The sequence below is a fragment of the Miniopterus natalensis genome, chromosome 6 (assembly GCF_054644295.1).
Source record: "Miniopterus natalensis isolate mMinNat1 chromosome 6, mMinNat1.hap1, whole genome shotgun sequence".
Classification (NCBI taxonomy): domain Eukaryota; kingdom Metazoa; phylum Chordata; class Mammalia; order Chiroptera; family Miniopteridae; genus Miniopterus; species Miniopterus natalensis.
Window position 1 is genome coordinate 3,478,129 of NC_142086.1, and position 20,009 is coordinate 3,498,137.

Below are 20,009 nucleotides of genomic sequence, written 5' to 3' on the forward strand. Positions count from 1 at the left end.
CGTAGCATACCTCTCACGCTTAGCTGGCTGGCTCACTTCAGTGTGCAGGAGGGCTTGGCTACTTGCCTGCTCTTACCATTTTATATCACTGGTGTTATGTTATTTTGGAAGCCTTGAGGCAATTAGGGACTTTATTTGAAGCTGGATTTAATTATATAAATTTGACCTGGTTAAATTTGAGGAAGGATTATTTTGAAACACTCCTTTTTGTACTTTAAAAGTAATAAATGCATATAGTAAAAAAATTCAGAGTGAGAAAGTCTGCCTTCCACTCCTAGCCCTGCCTTCTATAGATGAGCATTATTGACAGTTTCTCTGTAAGCTTCCAGAGATTCCCTGTGCGTATGATACCATATCTATCCGAAAATATATATCTGACATACCCTTTAAAAAATAGAAATGGGAGCTGTTATAATACTATTATATACCCTGATTTTTTGATTTGATATTTCCCGGATACCTTTCTATGCCAGCACATACAGCTAGCTGTCCATTCTGTTTGGCCATTGCTGTTTAACAGGTAGGATGTCCTCGTTTTCTTGCTGCGTCTAGCAGTGCTGCAGTGGAAATCCTTGTAGATACATTCACCTCTGTGCATTTCCTACCTAGTGGCTGACTTTGTAGGGAGAGAATTGCTGAGTCAAAAGAGTAATATCAAATTATTCTCCAAATTTGTATGCCAATTTAAACACCATAAATTTGTGAAAGGTACTAATTCCCCAGGTTTTGAAGAAGTATTGAAGAAAAATGACGTTAGGCCTGGATTAAGCCTACATTACAGAAGATACTCATGTTAATACTAGACCCTCCCATTTGGCTTTCACACTAGTATTTTCTTACAGTGGACCCAAAATGAAAGAAAATCAATTATCTCAGCAAAAGAGATTAGTCCTGGAGGAAGAGCTGCTGTCCTTGGGGAATTGGTTTAGAATTGGCTGCCAAAATTAAGTAAAATACTTTATGTCATATTGATTATATATTTGCAAAATTTAAGAAGCTATAAAAATAAGCACTTATTTCCCTTTAGATTCGAGCAAGGAATGTTCCTCTTATTCCTTGCAAACTAGGCTCCTTCTTAGATCTCCATGTTCCTGCCTCTCCCTTCATAGCAGTAAAATCCCTGGCAGATGTGGCCTGATTAGAATGGCTTTTTGTTAGGTGGCTGGAGTTTTGTTTGAAAAGAGCTAACCTATCTCAACCAGATGGAACAGAAGCAGTAGTTGTGGCTTATATGTTTGTCTTCCTGGTCACTTACTATTTAATATTTTGTTTTCCTGATAAGTTTTATGAACACCTATGTAATATATTCCACAGATTTCAATGGGACAGATGCTTCAAGATTTTGGGAAATTTCTGGGGATGTTCCTTCTTGTTTTGTTTTCGTTCACAATTGGGCTGACACAGCTGTATGATAAAGGCTACACCCCAAAGGAACAGAAAGACTGCGTGGGCATCTTCTGTGAGCAGCAGAGCAACGACACCTTCCACTCGTGAGTGTCTGAAAATTGTTAGTAGAAATTCCATCGTGCTATCTATGAATTAGTATCTACAGAACGAGAACTTCAAATTTCCTCTAAGGAATTCCTTTTTAATAAGAAAGACTGTAATAGTGGGCCCCCCTTAGGCCACTGGCTCCCCTCCTGCGTCTGAACGGGGACCTCGGCACTGGGCGCGCTGCCGGCACCAGGGACAGTGCAGTTCCCCGTCGGGCGTGTACAGTGCGGGATGGTTACAGCTCTGCTTCCCAGTCACTGTGACAACCAGACTCTCACATTTGCAACACTTGTTAGGTTGTTAGAATGGACAGTTATTAGAGCTTTAAGGATGACTTTTCTCTAGTTTACTGTTATCATGATACAGACATCCTCTAATTACGTTCGGTGAGGACTTGAACAACCAGCTGGGAGGCAGACAGATGTCGCCCTCATTCTTAAGCTAGAGAGCAGGGGCGGGGATGGCACCCTGGCCGTGCTCCTGGTTTCCGCCAGCCCTTCCTCAGGTGCCCTGGAGTCCTTAGGAAATGAGAGTGAGGGAGTCAGAAGCACGCACCCGACACCTGCTGCGAATGCGTCTAAATGCCAGGGAGTGAAGCGCCAGGGAGCAGAGCTGCCTCCTGGGGCCTCTGTTCCCCTGAGGCATCCAGGCGACAAAGGATGAGAGACGCAGCCTGTCCCAGCGAGAGGGTGACGGGAGCGTGGCGGGGGCTTGTGTGGGAGGGTGCAGTCTCAGGAGGCCAGGGGAGGCCCGTGGAGACGCTCAGCAGAGGTGTCACACGGGAGGGCCCGAGGTTGTGGGCAGAGGGCAAGGCCCCGGGAGCGCCAAGCGCCCGGGAGATGGGGTCAGAAAGGTGAGGGGCCATGGAGGACCCCGTGAGCCCCTGAAGGACTTCGGGCGCTGGGACAGCTGTCTGATACTTCTGAGCAGAGGAGTGAAAATCTGATTAGGCCTTAATAGGACCATAGGCGTTGCTGTGTTAGGAATGGACAGAAAGGATATAAGAATAATTTCTCTCCCTTTTGAGTCTATTTCTTTGTTTAAAATAAGGCATATCTGTGCTGTTGGGTTCTCCTCATTTATTTTATAAAGTATTATTCTTGGATTATCAATGTTTTCTTTACATAATGTTGATATAAATGAATTCTTCATTTTTGCTAACGAATTTCTTTAATTTTCTTTTAAACAAAAATGTAATCGTCTTTACAGGTTCATTGGCACTTGCTTTGCTTTGTTCTGGTATATTTTCTCCTTAGCGCATGTGGCAATCTTTGTCACAAGATTTAGCTACGGAGAGGAACTGCAGTCCTTTGTTGGTGCGGTTATCGTTGGGACGTACAACGTGGTGGTTGTGATTGTGCTCACCAAGCTGCTGGTTGCCATGCTCCACAAAAGCTTCCAGTTGATAGCAGTAAGTGCTCATTCTTTCACTCACTTACGTTCCCTTCAGAGCACACCAGTGTACGCACCGGATAAGGCAACCAAATAGTGGAAGAATTAAGAATTATCATTTTAAAATTAGATTTCAAATGCAAGTAATGTATATTAACAGCCAGTCTTGAACCAGATATTTACCTACCAGATGTGGAAACATGGACAGTTTAAAATGATCCCTCTTTTCCCCACGCCCATGTCTGAGTGTGTCTGTGTGCATGCGTGTGCACACGCTCATGTCCTTTTCTGCTTTTCCGTTTGTCTTATAGAATCATGAAGACAAAGAGTGGAAGTTTGCCCGCGCAAAGTTGTGGCTTAGCTACTTCGATGACAAGTGTACGTTACCCCCACCTTTTAACATCATTCCTTCACCGAAGACTATCTGCTATATGATCAGCAGCCTTAGCAAATGGATTTGCTCGCATACATCAAAAGGCAAGGTTAAACGGCAGAACAGTTTAAAGGTAAGAGACTGGACTTGCAACACAGAAATTCTCATAATTCCTGATCGCAGATGTTTCCAAAGGCATAAATATGCAGGCTTCTTAAGGCCCGGGACTGTCTGAGTTTTCCCCTCCTGTACCCCTAGTGCACGGCATAGATACGACATAAAGTAAGGATTCAGTAAGTGCTTTTGAGAACGAGAGATAGAGCTACAATTTTTTCATGAAATTTCGTCTCAGTTTTAAAACATGGAAAATACTTGTATTCAGAATCCCTATTCTGTGAGCATAGATGCTGATTGACTGGAATCAGCTCATATCTTTCTGGTTCTTCTTGAAAGTTACTCAGTACATGAATAATTCAGTACATGTTGCTATAAACCAGAAGTTGGCAAACTTTTTCTGTAGAGGGACAGATAGTAAATAATTTAGACTTTACAGGCTGAGACAAAAACCAGAGATTTATATGAGTAGTAATATAATAAGAAAGAACATATATTTCCTCTAAATTTTTAATTATGAAATAAAAAATGTAACAGTAATTGAGTAATAGTTTTTATAATACAGATCTATTAATGAAAAGAATGGAATTCCACTTTAGGGGGGATAACATTTTGTTTAATTTTGTTTAATTGGGGTTCAAAATTACTGTTCCCTCCCTAGCTGGGTCACTCAATTGGTTAGAGCACCATCACAATACGCCAAGGTTATGGGTTCGATCCCCAGTCAGGGCACATATAAGAATCAGCCAGTGAGTACTTAAGTGAGCGGAACGACAAGTCAGTGTCTCTCTCTCTCTCTCTCTTTCTCTCTCTCTCTCCTCCCTCTCCTCTTCCCTCCCCCTTTCTCTATAAAAAAAATCAATACTTAAAGAAATTGCTGTTCTCTGTCATTAAACTAATAACAAATGTTCATCTGTAACATCATTCTTAGTCGACAGGCCACTAAAACCAGGAGGTGGGTCAATCTGACCTGTGTGTGGGTCATAGTTTGCTGATTTCTCCTATAAACTGAGGATGCCTGTGACTATTTTTGAATCAAAATAAGCACACAGGTGAATGAATGAAACAAATATGCAGGCTGTATTTGTTTTAAACAAGTGTTGAGGGTTGTTTTATAGAGTGGCGAAAGTGTAGTTTAATAAAGCATTAGAAGGTATGTGTTTGTATCTGTGAATATTTTTTAAAAACCCGCCTCGTTTAAATATCGCCTGTTCCCATTGTTGGTACCGTATCGTGGCTTGTGTTGAAGGAGTGGAGGGACTTGAAACAGAAGCGAGATGAGAACTACCAGAAAGTGATGTGCTGCCTGGCGCACCGCTACCTGACGTCCACGCGCCAGAGGATGCAGAGCTCGGACCAGGCCACTGTGGAGAATCTGAACGAGCTGCGCCAGGACCTGGCCGAGTTCCGAAATGAAATCAGGGATTTGCTTGGCTTTCGGACTTCTAAATATGCTGTGCTTTATCCAAGAAATTAACCATTTTTTAAGTCATATAGAGGATAATTTTCAGTAATCTGAAAGACTATATTTGCATAACTCGCAATTAAATCAATAAGATATATATTGAAATAAGGAATTATGTAAAAGCCATTCTTTAAAATATTTGTAGCATAAATGTGTTATGTAAAATATGTATATAGAATTAATTAGTTTTTTAAAACCCTCTGTTGGTAGCTTTTTGCAAAGCAAAATAGATTAAGTAGATAGGTTTTGTGAGTATGCTGCTTGGTTTTCTTATTGGAATAATGCTCTAAAGTTTTTTCTTTTTATGTTAAGAAGAGTAGTTATAATTGTACTCATTGCCAGAAAGTTCTATAAATGAAGACCAGTAAATGTGGGCTGATCTCTGTCCATGGAATAACTTGAAATGTTGAAGTCACAGTTTATAAAATCTCTGTTTTAGGACTTCACATATAATATAGTGTTTATTGTTTAGGAGTATAGTTTCATGTAAAACAATAGTCTATTTTTTATTTTATTATAATTCTAAGTAACAAAGAAACAACCTTAATGAATATTTGAATCTATTTATGTCTCTATACATTTAAATTCACTTCAGTTTTGTTATTGTAATATATATTATTTTTACATGGTTTGTAATCACTATATTTTTAATTTTGCTTTTTTCACGTAATAGTATTTTATATATACATTTCCATGTATTGATACAGTCCACACGTTAATTTTTATAGAATCATATCTTTTTTGAAAACTATAGTTAGTAGACTTTTTATTTGTAGCTATAGGGTACTTCTGTATGTGTATAGGTTTGCACAGGTACTTCTGTAAGGTTAGGCGCTGAGTGGTTTCAATTTTTCCTTATTATAAAAGTGCGGTAATTCTTTTCCAGGTTGGAACGAATGTTCATAGTTATAAAGCTAACCCGAAATAAGGATTTAGAAGGTATTTCTGTATCCTGTGTGGTCACAGCCTGTTTTATTTTTGTAAACATTGGAAGACCCCTTAATGCAAGGATCTGTTTTACATTTGAACTAAGGTTCTTGAGCTTTGCTCCCAAAGTATTTTCCACAGAACTTTACGCAGCTTCCGCAAAAGTGCTTCCTGCTGGCCTGTGGATCATTCTTGCTGCTTAAGATGAAAAGTATTGATTTTTTAAATTAGAGAACAAAATATATATTAAAAATTTTTTCCTATGTTCACGCAAAGGATGTAGTTAAATTTTTTCCACAGGCTATTGCTTATATATATTCTTGCAACATTTCCAGTTAAGAGGCTATTAGGAATATAATTGCCTTCGTCACTGAATGTCATGGGGTCTTAAGGCCACGGGGTACTAGCTTGGAAGCACAACTATCCAGGGACATTGAACACACTAGTCTTGGGCGTCATCTTGCTTTTGATTTTCTGGTTTTTAGTTTCCAAATTGTAAGTGTTCCCCCTTTGGGGCAAATTCTTATAAAAATGTTTATTGTAAAGTTATATATTTTGTCTACAATGGGATTATGCACTTCCCCAGTTGGGATTTTACATCAGGATTTTTAGTCATTCTAAAAAATACCTAATTATGAAATAAAAATATGTATGGGTGCCTACTGCGTGCATGGATTACTTATGAGGTATATTTTGAATAACAGCATATTGTCAGAAGAAAGGTGAATAAAACTTGACATTGGATTTTAAATTGACAGTCTGTCCATTGTATTATTTACTTTTTTTGAGAGATAATTCCTGTCATCAAATTCACTCTTTTAAAGTATGCAACTAGTTTTGTTTTGTTTTTTAAATCATGGTAAGAAAGATCTAAATGGGAAACATCAACCTCAGACCCCTCTGTTCCCCTCCCTACCTCCAGTGGCAAATACATGTAACTTTTTAAAACTCTACTGTTACATTGTATTAAAAGGGAATAACTGACAACCCAGCTGCGTGCTTGAATTACAAAAGTAACATGATTCAATATGAAAATAAACTGTCCACAGATCTCTGACAGTAATAAGTTGCAACGCACAAATGCATACAGGGGTCACGCAGGGCAACAAACTCTTGCAAGAAATATTTTAATGCCTTTAAGATCAGTCCGGAAAAGGGCCGCGGCCAGGACGAGCGCCTCAGTCGCGCGCCGGCGGCTCGGCCCCGCGGCCCCGGCCCCGGCCCCGGAGGCGGCCCCGCTCCCCCGGCCTCGCCCCAGCCTCGCCCCGCGGCCCCGCCCCGGGAGGCGGCCCCGCTCCCCCGGCCCTGCGAGCCGGCCGTCCGCCCCTGGGAGGCGCTGCTGCGAAGGGACCTGTGGCGGCCACACAGCTGGTCCCCAGGGGGCCGCCTCGGGCCGCCGGCCCTGCAGCTGTGCCTCTCCCGCCCCCCGTCCTGCCGCCTCGTTTCTGAAGGTGGCCCGCGGAGCGCTCGGCCCGAGCGGACTCGGCTCGGGTGGGCCTCGGACGCTGCGGGCGGCGACGCGGAGCTCGGCCCGAGACTGTCTCGCGCGCTCGCGCCCCCGCCTCGCTGCCACGCCGCGCGCCCTCCAGCGCCGTCCGCGCGCTGCCCGGTCGGGGGGCGTCTGTCGGCAACGTCCCCACCCGCCGTGACCGCCTGTCCAGCTCCCGCGCGGCCCTTCTCCCCCAGGCTGCGGTGGGCGGGATCCCGCACCGTCCCCGCAGCAGCGGCAGCCTCGGCGAGTCGGCGCGATCCCGCTCCCAAGAGCCCGAGCCCGCCGCGGCCCCGGGGGGGGGGGGGGCGGAGCCGGGGCGCGTCCCCGCCGGAGGGACGGGACGGGCCTCCCCGGGTGGGAGCGTGTCCCGGGCGCGAGAGGTCGCGAGGGCGGTCCCGCGGGGCCCAGGCCGGGGGCTGGCGGGTCTCCTGACGGCTCTCGCTCCGTCTCCAAAAACCTTCAGTGAAAAATGAAGGAGGGAGACGGCGCAGAGCGGCGCGCGGGGGCCGAGGCGGCGGGGGCGCGGGGCGCGGGGCTGATCCCAGCGGGCGGGCGGGGCGCGGCCCGTCGGTGACTCACCCCCGCGTTTCTGTCCCCCGAAGCCAGTAAAGATATTTAAAAACAAACAGCGCGCCCTCAGCGTCAGCTGGACGCCGGTGCGCTCCGCGGGAACGTCAGGAGCAGCCGCTCCCGGGACCAGGAACCGTCTCCGCGACCCTGAGGCAGGGAGGCGCCGCTGGCCCGCCGGTGGCCACAGGCCCTTTGTGCCGCCGGAGCGCGTCCCGGCGGCTCCGCGCGCGCCGGGTTCGGGGCTCGCGGCTGTGGCGCGTGGACCGCGGGGCCGCCCTCCTCCAGCCCGATCCCGAACCACGGCGCGCGGAGGCAGCGGCGGCCGTTCCAGCGCCTCGGGCCGGGGCCGAGCTCCCCGGGCGGCCGGCGGGGCGGCTCCTGGAGGCGCCGCGTGCTGCGGCCGCGCCGCCGGATCCCTCCCGAAGCCCTGCGGTCGGCCCGGGCCCGGGCGGGGCCGAAGGCGGGGGTTTAAGCGGCCTCGACCGGCGCGTCCCGGGCCCGCGGGCGGAGCGCTGAGCGGGGCAGGACGCCCGGGGCAGGGGCGCCCCCCGCAGCGCCCCGCGGCCTGCGGCGACCACCCCGCGGCGAAGGCCGGGCCCGCGGGGGCGGGGGCCCCCCTAGGAGACGCCGTGCGGGTGGCGCAGTCTCCGCGCGCCGCATAAAGGCCTTTTCTGCTTTGACCGGGAAGCTCCGTGACGGAGCATCGCGCTCGGCGCGGCGACCTGAAACGTGCGCCAGATGCGTGAAATGCCCGGGAAGCCGCCGGTCCCGAGGGTGAGCCGCAGCCTTGCACGCGCCCGGGCCCGACGGCGAAGCTGCTGCCGGCAAACAGCGCGACCGCAGCACCTCCGCCCGCGCCCCGCGGGCTCCGTGGGTCTCCAGGCCCTTTGGCCGTTCCCGGTGCACCTGCGCCCAGGCCTTTACACTCCTGGGCGTTCTGCAGATTCAGCGGCCGCCCCGGCAGCGGTCCCGGCCTCCGGGTGAGCCTCCATGTTGTTCACCTACCGTCGGGGAGGGGCGGGCGACGGAGCTCCTGTTTCCAGCGATCACAGCTTCAACTCTGTCATCTTAGTCCTTAGAAGGGATTTCAGAAAAATACCCAGGATGCCTGGAAAGTTTCTATCTAATGAGATAGTTTGGTAATTTCCTAGTTTTATATCTTTGGTTCAATAGAAATGTTTCAAAGTGCTGTGTGACCACGTAATGCAAAGTGTGTTTCTCTGTAATAAATCCCTTTGCCACGTGGCAGGACTTGCAGACTTGCCCCTGGCAGGGTGAGAAAAACTACCCTGATGCGGGAGCCTGTTTCTGTGGGAGCTCAGTCTTTTCTTTACTCCTACCCGAGCATATCTTCCCCACTGCTTTTGGGGGGGGGGGGGTTCCCACTGATGCGAGAGAGACACGTGGATGGTGGTGGCCTCCTGCACATGCCGGACAGGGGCCAGGGACTGAGCCTGAAACAGGTACATGCCCTTGGCTGGAATCGGCCAACTCTCTACCACTGAGCCAAACCAGCTAGGGCTGTGGGAGCTTAGCCTTGATAAAAGGGTCAATGCAGGAATCATACTGGGGGGGGGGGGGGCGTCTTACAGGATCTCCTGACAGGACCTGCCAGCCATTTCTGGGCAGTAGTGGGTGTCTTAGAGGCGCCATGCAGGATGCCTGCCTTCTGCTGTGTTTTGGTAAGTAGCTGAGCAAGCCAAGGAGGGGTCGGATGATTAAGAGAGAAACAAGGGATTCTTGATTAAACTGAAGACTTCATTTGGGAACCAAAAATCTTAACGAATCTCTTGGACCCTGAGCCACATATTTTCCCTGAAAAGTATGCATTTTTTTCCAGGAAAATGTTGTTGAGGGTTATGTTATTGAAGAATGAACTGGAATGCGCATGTGGGACTTATTTAATGGCACACTGTACTCAAAACCTGCAGGGGATTTAAAACCAACTCATAACTTTTTAAAAGATTGTGAAATTAACAAAATGCACCTGAATCAAGTTTTAATATATGGTGTGATGGGTGAGAGGCTGTCCATTGTACTATTTCTGTCTTTGAATTCTCAGGCGTGGTTTGGCAGTGCAAGAACTCTGTAACAGTAACAAATTCAATAGAAAGTAACTATATGGGGGAAAAAGAACACCTGCCTAACACGATGTCTAATCTTTACCCAATTTAAATTTCCAGTGCAGCCCTGATTGGCTCTCATCTCCAATCAGCTGTTTGGTTGGACAGAAAAAATCCACATTTAATATTTTTAGCTATTGTTATTTTTATACATACCATATTTTGAAATATGTTCACACACAGACCTGTATGTGAATGTCATCCCAAACCAAGAACAGTGAAATGTCCAGCAACTAGTAAATGAATTAACATATTGTACATCTACCCAGGTAAGAAAAGGGAATTGTATCATCAGAGCAATCAGAGAAAGAACAGCTAGGGCATTAACAACACCATGTGTGTTTATGTAGTGATTGGTTTACAGGGATTCACATTACACAATTGGAATCAGTTAAACATTCTCCATGAGGTTGTTTTTGCATCTAGTGCTGGAACTTGGAGTTCACGGGGTAGGCAGTTGGGAAGGGACGATCCATGTAAAGTGGAGGAAACAAGGACAAGCTGGAACCCATGAGGACAGACTGAGCCCCTTGTCACTTCTCAGTGTCTCTGTGATGAAGAAATCACACTCCTACTGGGTTCATGCAAACAAACATATTGCCGTGAAAATAATGATACTCATTAAGAGTTTTTAAATTCTGCAGGGATCAAGTAGGGAGAAAAAAATAAATGATTTAATATTGCTTATCAAGGTACAATTTATCAAACTGCTCTAAGAAAATAAACAAGATTTTTTAAAAATCAGCAATATTTTGAACAGTCATAAGAATAATAATCTTCAATTTATTCAGTCTTAATTCTTGTTCATTCTGATTTTTGCCAGTATTTCTATGAATTCAGTTGTTTCTTAGAGTTTTATAAATTTGTATATATTTTTAAAGTATGACCCCTGATAATTTATTTTCAGAAATTCATATTTTAGAATAAGTCAGAAGGAGATGCAAGATGGCAGTGGATTAGGTGAAAGCTACACTCACCTGCTTCCAGGACCAAACTGGAATTACAACGAAAGTATAGAAAAATCATCTTGAATAACCAACTGAAGACAGGCTGAAGAGAAGCCTTATAACCAAGGACTTACAGAGGAGGCCACATCAAGACTGGTAGGAGGTGCAGAGGCATGAGAAAGCTGGCCAGGCACTCATGGGCAGCAGATGAAGTATCGGAGGAATATGTCAGCTGCAGGGGGCTACCCCTGAGAAGTGTGGGGTCTAAATACCAAGCCAGGCTTCGGAGCCCAAAGCAGTAGAAACAGGAAAGGCACCCACCTGACATCTGGTTGTGAAAGGTAACAAGGTTTCTATCAGCAAGGGAAAGACTGCTAGATATACTAGCACACTCTTAAAGGGCCAACACACAAAATTTCATTCACAGCCACTCATCCAAGGTTCTGGAGGAGGGAAGGCAGAGTGGATTAGAGCTGTGTGAGGGGAGTATGTGGTTGGTGGCTCTGGAAGAGAGCTGAGAGGTCAGTCAGCAGGATCCCTGAGCTGAGTCATTTCCCCATACTGCAGAAGCCATCTTTCTCAAGCAGAGCTTTCCCATCCATGCAGCAGTAGCTTGGGGGAAAGCAATAGCCCCATTTGCTGGAATCCCTCTTGCTCCACTCTGTGGAGCTTACACCCTGCTGAGGACTATAGCCAGAGGCTCATTAAGTGTCTTGTGGACAGCGCCTGGGGGTTGAGCCTACTGTCAGCCAGACTGAGAATGGATCCCAGCCGTGAAAGGACCGACAGCAATAAAGATTCAAGTGCAAAAGGAGGGCCCACATAATGTAAACAAGGGACATTTATAGAATCCAACTCAGGCAATCAGATAGACTGTGTGACTAGATCTCATGGCCACCCTACCAAGACTGGGAGTCATAGCAGATATACATAATAAATAGAAACAAACACAAATAGGCAGCCAAAATGGGGAGACAAATAACCAGGTTCCAAATGAAAGAACAAGATAATTCTCAAGAAGAAGAGCTAAATAAAATGGAGGTAAGCAATTTATCAGATATAGAGTTCAGAGTAATGCTTATAAGGATCCTTAATAACATGAAAAAGGACATAGAAACCATAAAAAAGGACCAGTCATAAATGAAGAATGCCATATCTGAAATAAAGAACACACTGGAAAAAAGAAACAGCAGGCTCAATAGCAAAGGATCAAATCAGTGATTTTGTAGAAAAGGTAGGAAGAACACACAATCAGAGCAGCAAAAAGAAATAAGAATTTTAAACAGGGAAATTTAAGGGACCTTTAGGACAACATGAAGCATAACAATATTCTTGTCATATGGGGTACCAGAAGGAGAAGAGAGAGAGCAAGTAATTGAGAATCTATTTGAAGAAATGTCTAAAACGTCCTTAATCTAGTGAAGGAAAAAGACATACACATCCGGGAAGTGCAGAGAGTGGCAAACAACATGTACCCAAAAAGGCCCACACCATGACACATTATAATTAAAACGGCAAAATTTAAAAACAGAGAATCTTAAAAGCCACAAGAGAAAGGTGGTCAGTTAGCTATAAGGGAGCGCCTATAAGACTTCCAGCTGATTTCTCAACAGACACATTTCAGGCCAGAAGGGAGTGGCATGAAATATTTAAAGTGATGAAAAACAAGGACCTACAACAAAGACTACTATACCCAGCTAGGCTATCATTTAAAAATGAAGGAGAAATAAAGAGCACCCCAGATGAGAAAAAGCTAAAGGAGTTTGTTACCAGCAAAACAGAATTACAGAAATGTTAAAGGGCCTGCTTTAACATAAAGGAGAATAAGAAGGAGGAAAAGGAAAAAAACAAAACAGAGGAACATAGTTAAAATGGCAATAAATAAATACCTGTCAATAATCACTAAATGTAAATGTATTAAATGCTCCAATCAAAAGACATAAGGTAGTTGAGTGGATAAGAAAACGAGACCCATGTATATGCTGTCTTCAAGAGACCCACCTAAGGACGAAAGATACACACAGACTAAAAGTAAAGGGATGGAAAAAGATATTTCATGCAAATGGAATGAAGAAAAAAAAAAAAAAGTTGGGGTAGCAAAACTTACATATAAAAAAAAGACTTTAAAACCAAGGCTATGGTAAAAGACAAAAAAGAACACTACATAATGGTAAAGAAGTCTATCCAATAAGAGGATACAATTTTTTCAAGTGTCCATGGAACATTTTCTAGAGTAAACAATATGTTAGACACAAAACAAGTCCATATAAATTTAAGAAAATTGAAATCATATCAAACATTTTCTCTGACCACAATACTATGAAACTTGAAATCAATCACAAGAAAGCTGAAAAACACACAAAGACATGGATGCTAAATAACATGTTTCTAAGCAATGAATGGGTTAACAGTGATATCAAGGAAGAAGCCAAAAGACACCTTGACACAAATGCAAATGAGAACAAAACAACCCAACATCTGTGGGACAAAGGGAAAGCAGTCCTTAGAGGGAAATTCTTAGCATTACAGGCCTTTCTCAAGAAACAAGGAAAAGCTTAAATAAACAATGTAACTTTACACTTAAAGGAACTTGTAAAAGAGCAAGAAACAAAGCCCAGAGTGAATAAAAGGCAGGAAATAATAAAGATCAGAGCAGAAATAAACAAAATACAGTCTAAAAATACAATACAAAAGGTCAATGAAACCAAGAGCTGGTTCTTTGAAAAGATAAACAAGATCGACAAACCTTTAGCCAGACTCATCAAGACAAAAAGAGAGAGGACCCAAATAAATAAAATCAGAAATGAAAGAGGAGAAGTAACAACTGACACCAAAGATACAAAGGATTGAAAGAAAATAATACAAACAACTATATGTCAACATATTGGACAATCTGGACCAAATGGATAAATTCATATAAACATACAGTCTTCCAAAACTAAATCTGAAAGAATTAAAGAATCTGAACAGACAGATTACAAGTGAAATTGAAGCAGTAATTAAAAAAACAAACAGAAAAACCTCCCAGTGACAGAATCCCTGGACCAGATAGCTTTACAGGTGAATTTTATCAAACATTCAAAGAACCTATCCCTCTCAAACTATTCCAAAACATTCAAGAGAAGGGAAGACTCCCAAGCTAACTTTATGAGGGCAGCATTATCTGAATTCCAAAACCAGATAAAGACAGGACAAAGAAAGAAAATTATAGGCCAATATCAGTGATAAAAATAAATGCTAAAATATTCAAAAAATATTAGCAAACCAAACCCAGTGATACATTAAAATGATCATACACCATGGTCAAGTGGGATTTATTCCAGGGATGCAAAGTTTGGTACAATATCTGCAAAACAATAAGCGTGATGCATCACATAAACAAAGTAAAGGATAAAAGCCATATGATCATATCAATAGATGCAGAAAAAGCTTTGATAAAATCCAGCACGCATTCATGATAAAAAAAACTCTCAGCAAAATGGTAATAGAGGAAACATACCTCAACGTAATAAAAGTCATATATGACCAACCCACAGCCAACATCATACTCAATGGGAAAAAACTAGAAACGTCCCCCTTAAGATTGGGAGCAAGACAGATGTCCACTTTCACCACTCTTATTTAACATAGTACTGGAAGTCCTAGGCACAGCAATCAGAAAAGAAGAAGAAATAAAAGTCATCCAAATTGGAAAGGAAGAAATAAAACTATCATTATTTGCAGATGATATGACACTGTGTATAGAGAACCCTTTAGATTTCATCAAAATGCTTCTAGAACTGATAAGTGAATTCAGTAAAGTAGCAGGATATAAAATAAATATCCAGAAATCAGTTGCATTTTTATACATCAATAATGAACTCTCAGAAAGGGAAACTAAAAAAGCAATCCCATTCACAATAGCTTCAAAAACCAAAAAAAAACCCACCTAGGAATAAATTTAACCAAGGACGTAAAGGGCCTGTACTCAGAAAATTATAAGATACTGCCTGGCCAGGCGTTGCCCAGTGGTTGAACATCAATCTGGAATCTGGGGGATCGCAGTTCAGTCCCCGGTTGGAGGTGTGCGGGAGGCAGCAGATCAATCATCATTGATGTTTCAACTCTTTCTCTCCCTCTCCCTTCCTCTCTGAAGTCAATAAAGATATATTTTTTAAAAAAGAAAATTATAAGACACTGAAGAAATTGAAGAGGATACAAATAAGTGGAAGCATGAACCATGTTCATGGATTAGAAGACTTAACATCATTAAAATATCCATACTACCCAAAGAAATCTACAGATTCAACGCAATTCCTATCAAGTTACCAATAGCATATTTCACAGACCTAAGCCAAATATTCCAAAAATTTATATGGAACCACACAGCGATCTTGAGAAAGAAGAACAAAGTTGGAGGAATCAAGCTACCTGATATAAACCTGTACAAGTATAGTTTCATAGTAATCAAAACAGCATGGTATTGGCATAAAAACAGACATATGGCTCAATGGATCAGAATAGAGAGCCGAGAAATAAACCCATGCCTTCATGGTCAATTAATATTTGACAAGGGAGGCAAAAAAATTAAATGGGCAAAAGATAGTCTATTCAATAAATGGTGTTGGGGAAATTGGACAGATACATGCAAAAGAATGAAACTATACCACTTTCTTACATTGCACACAAGAATAAACTCAAAATGAATTAAAGCCCTAGCTTTAATTCAGCCTGCCAACAACCCATTTCCTTCCCCCAGCTGGGCATAGCAGGCAGCCAGTACTGAGACAGAGAAAGACAGACCCTGAGTAAAATCAGTCAGCAGTTGCTAGGGACTTCCAAGTTCTCTCATGGTATTGGTCAGCCACAGGCAGCCTGGGAAACCCCCTCTAAAGTCCAGGGACTTATGGGGGAGGGGCTCATGCTTGCTCCTGGCTGGCTTGCCAAAACTGTAACCAAAACCAAGGTTCAGCTGACTGCTGCCATGAAAGCCAAACTTGTGAGACAGGTGCTAGTGAAAAAAGGAAAGAGGTTTATTCAAGTGGCGGCGACCTGAGAAGATGGGGGACTCTTGTCTAAAGCCCATTTCAGCATCTCAGTGCAGGCAGGAGTTTTTATATGGAGGGAGAGGGAAATAGGAACAGAGGTCAAGGGGAGGGGGTTGAAAATTCTCTGCATGTGGGCCAGCACAGTCCATTCTGATAAGGACCTCCAAACTATCAAGTGATGGTCTGGTGTGCATCATCCTGCTCTTCCTCACCCAGGTTTTATGGTTGAAGGCCAGCAATTCTACTAGAGCTGGGATGACTGAAGGTCAGAGTCTGTGTCTTCTGAAGTTAGTTCCTAGGATTCTTATACAAACTTGCTGTCTATCTACAAGCTACATATTAGTCAGAGTCAGCATTGACAGAAACAATGTCAAGAGAATGGTGGGTGGGTTACAATTCCCCACTGTTAAAAAATCAGTTGGGTCTAACTATTCAGAATTATACTAAGTATATATTAATAGTACCAGGGATAATGGCTACTCTGAATTTCTCAAATGCAAGTTAATTTGCTAGTTTTTGGGCATCACTTCCCCATTCATGAACATGTTGTGTTATTTGAAGAATTGCCAATTACAGTGTTTCCCTTCATTTGATCATTTCACATGTGTTTTTCTGCTCCCTCTACCCCCAGTTTGAAGTAAATATTTAAGATATGCAACTCAAAATTATTGAGGAAAAATTTTATATGCTAGTTACATGCTTTCAAAATAATCATTTTTTAAGAGCCACAATTTCTGATTAAATTAAATTACAGTAATACAAGAGGGAAAACAATAGGTTTATGTCGGAGGTAAATCTATGTTAAAAAAAGAACTGTTTCAGCTAACCAGATGATTAACAGGTAAGCTCCATTTTCTCCATCCTGCTATAAACAATCTAGAGGTTCCTTTCTCTCAGTGTGTCTCTGTATCGCTCTCTCTCTTCATTAGAAAGGCTATTCAATGGATTAAACTTCAAAAGTTTGTCCTTGGGCTAAGATGTGTGTGTGTGTGTGTATACACACACATACACATACATCTAGGGGACAAAATTGTGAAACTTTATTAATTCTAATCGCCTGCAGGTTACTTTGGGTTTTGAACTTGAAAAATCATATCATCTTTGAGTTATAATAATCTTATTTCTTCCTGTCCAATATAATTTATTTCTTTTTCTGGCCTTATTACATTAACTGGAGTCTGCAGTACAATTTTTAATAGAAATGTTGATTTCAGGTATTCTTTCTTCACTGATCTTAAGAAAATGTTTTCAACATTTCACCATTAAGTATGAAATTTGCTGCAGGTTTTCTTGTCAGTTTAAGGAATTTCCCTTTTATTCATAGTTCGCTTGGGGTTTACTTTGTCATGAATCAATGTTGAATTATATCAAATGCTTTTGTGCATTATGAAGAGCAAATGATTTTTCCCCTTTAGTCTGCTGTGAATAGGGCTTGACAAAACCTTTCCCCATTCTTTTAAGAGTTGACCTTTAACTCACCGAGTAACCTGACAATACAGTATATCATCTATGTTGCTAGGCAAACTTGCTTATGGTAAAAATGAACCCTGATTGGTAAGTTGCATTGGATTGGGTGGAACTATAATTGAACTATAAATAGCTGATAGGGGAGCCATACCTTTGGGCCTTTCTGAGTGTGTACCACTTGTAACTAGGCATGTCATCTGTGAGGAGTCTGGAAGCTGTGCGTATGGAATTCTCCCAAGAGATAACTGGTTTCTGAGAGGATGCGAACTTTCAGCTGGAGTGTGAGTCTAAATGTTTAGTTGCACCTAACACTCCCTACTTGGCATTGCAAATCTAGTAATGCAGTGAAGTATGATCATTGATTTTCTAAAGTTAAATCAATCGTGTTTCTGGGATAAAACCAATCTGATCATGACCTATTTTGTTTGCTGAATTTTGTTTGATAATATTTTGTTTAGGGCTTTTGCAACTATGCTCATAAGTGAAATTGGACTGGATCCTATCGTCTGCTAAAGTTGTGCTAGTAAGATTATATTCACTTCATAGAAAAAAATTGCAGAGTGTTACTTCTTTATTTATACTCTGGAAGAGTATATGTTAGATTGGCAGTGTTTGAGCCTTAGGTGTTTGGCAGACTCTCAGGGCCTGGAGTTTTATTTGAAGAGAGATTTTATATTACTAAATTTCTTTAATGGTTATAGGACTACTTAGGTATTCTATTTCTACTTGAGTCTGAGTTGATAAATTGCTCCACTTAGGAATTTGCCTTTCATTTAAGCTTTCAAAATTATTGACACAAAGTGGTTCAGAATAGCTTGTTATTGCCTTTTAAGATTCTGTAACATCTGTAGGTAGGTCCACTTTTCAGTCCTAAATTGTTATCTTGTCCTTTTTCACTTCATTTCTTGCTTAATCTTGTCAGTTTTGTCAATTATATTAGTCATTTTAGAGAACCAATTTTTGGCTTTGTTAATTTTCTCCATTATTCATGATTACTATTTTACTCAATTTCTGCTCTTATGCTTATTTCCTCCTACCTTTTAAAAGTTTATTCTGTTGTTCTTTTACTAACTTCCTAATTTGTATTACTCACAAATTATTTTCACCCTTTTTAAAATAACAGACATTTAAGTTTATAAATTTTAAAGTGTTATTTAAGCTGCATTCCACACATTAAAATTTTTTTTAATTTAGCATTTTTATTGTTCCATTTTTAATATTTTCTATTTTCCATTACAATTTCCTTTTGATCATAAGTTATTTAAAAGCATATTTCTTGAGAGACAACCAGGTGACTGCATAGGTAACAGCGGTACCCCCTGCCTCCCGCAACCACATCAAAAGTACAACAAAAATACAGAACCACCATCCTTCAGAACCTCCTTAAATCTAGCTGAACAGAAGCCCTACAACCAGGGAACTGAAAAAGCATCAAGACTGGAAGGAGGGGTGGAAATGTGGGCAGATGGGGGCTGAATCACAGAGAAACGGCTGCAGGCCCACACCCGGTGCTGCAGGTTAAACCTGGGAGGACATCTCGGCAGCGGAGGTTTCCCGGAGGAGCGAGGGGGTCCCAGCACCCCATCAGGGCCCCCATCCCAGGTCTCCAGGGCCGGGAAGAGAAGTCCCCACAACTTCAAGCTGTGAAAACCAGCGAGGATTGAGGCTGAGGGAGGCGAAGGGTGCGGGAGCCCCAGCAGCTCCTCTTAAAGGGCCCGCACATGGAATTACTCAGATGTGCTCCCTCTGAGCCCCAGCACTGGGCAGCAGCTTGAAAGGACCTGGGACACTTGGGGAGGAACTAACCTGCCTGAAGTCGGGGCAGGAGGTGGAGGGACAGCTTCCTCCCAGGCAGAAGGGCTGGCAGAGGCCATTGCTCCTTTGGCGAGACCTCCCCGCAAACAACCAGCAGGCAGGTGCCATATTTGAATCGCCAGCACCTGACTCACACCTTTGGCCCCGCCCCTCCCCACCTGCAGGCTCATCCAGGCCATTTCCAGGGGCTTTTCTGTGCAAGTAGCCTCTCGAGCCTCATGCTTAGGACTTTCCTAAAATCTCTCAAACAAGCAGCAGCAGGCCCCATACGGCTTGATAAGTGGCCCCAGGCCTGGCATTAGCAGCAGCCTGCACTGGCTCATAGCTTGGCCTCTCCTGGACACCTCCAAGCCCAGCACAAGTAGCAGCCAACTATGGTTTGTTGTGTAGCTCATTCTGGGTGGCCCTGGGCAGGGCACAGGTAGAGGCTGACTTTGCACCTCCTGGGAGGCCCCAGAGACAGTGCACCCAGTGGTCAGCTTCCAATAACATCAGATTACAACTACCACATTCATGAGTGACACACTCAAGGGGAGGACTTGGTGAACACCAAAGCTCCACTAAAGTAAATCCTGCTCCATAGGGGTGTCTCCAGCACAAAAGCTTTTCAGCTGTAGTTGCAGCTGGTCTTCTCAGCCAGTTGGCCTGGGGGTCAGTTCCTCCCATTGATGCCAATAGCAACCAATGCTCAACTACAACAGGACAGTGCACACAGCCCACACACGGGAGCACCTAGAAGGCCCAGCTCAGGTGACTGGGGAGGCTGAGCCACTGGACCCTACAGGACACCTACTACACAAAGC

At 43.5% G+C, this 20,009-nt stretch overlaps 1 protein-coding gene across 2 annotated transcripts in view; it reads left to right on the forward strand.

Moving 5' to 3' along the window:
- The window catches only part of TRPC1 (transient receptor potential cation channel subfamily C member 1), a 69,435-nt gene extending 62,915 nt beyond the window's left edge, over positions 1-6,520 (forward strand). For both annotated transcript variants that reach the window (XM_087818058.1, XM_087818059.1), the window contains 4 exons: positions 1,315-1,490; positions 2,704-2,905; positions 3,198-3,392; positions 4,623-6,520. In XM_087818058.1, coding sequence (XP_087674184.1) covers positions 1,315-1,490; positions 2,704-2,905; positions 3,198-3,392; positions 4,623-4,850 — 801 coding nt within the window. In that variant the 3' untranslated portion in view covers positions 4,851-6,520. The remainder of the gene's footprint in view (positions 1-1,314; positions 1,491-2,703; positions 2,906-3,197; positions 3,393-4,622) is intronic.
- The last annotated feature ends 13,489 nt before the right edge of the window (positions 6,521-20,009 follow it).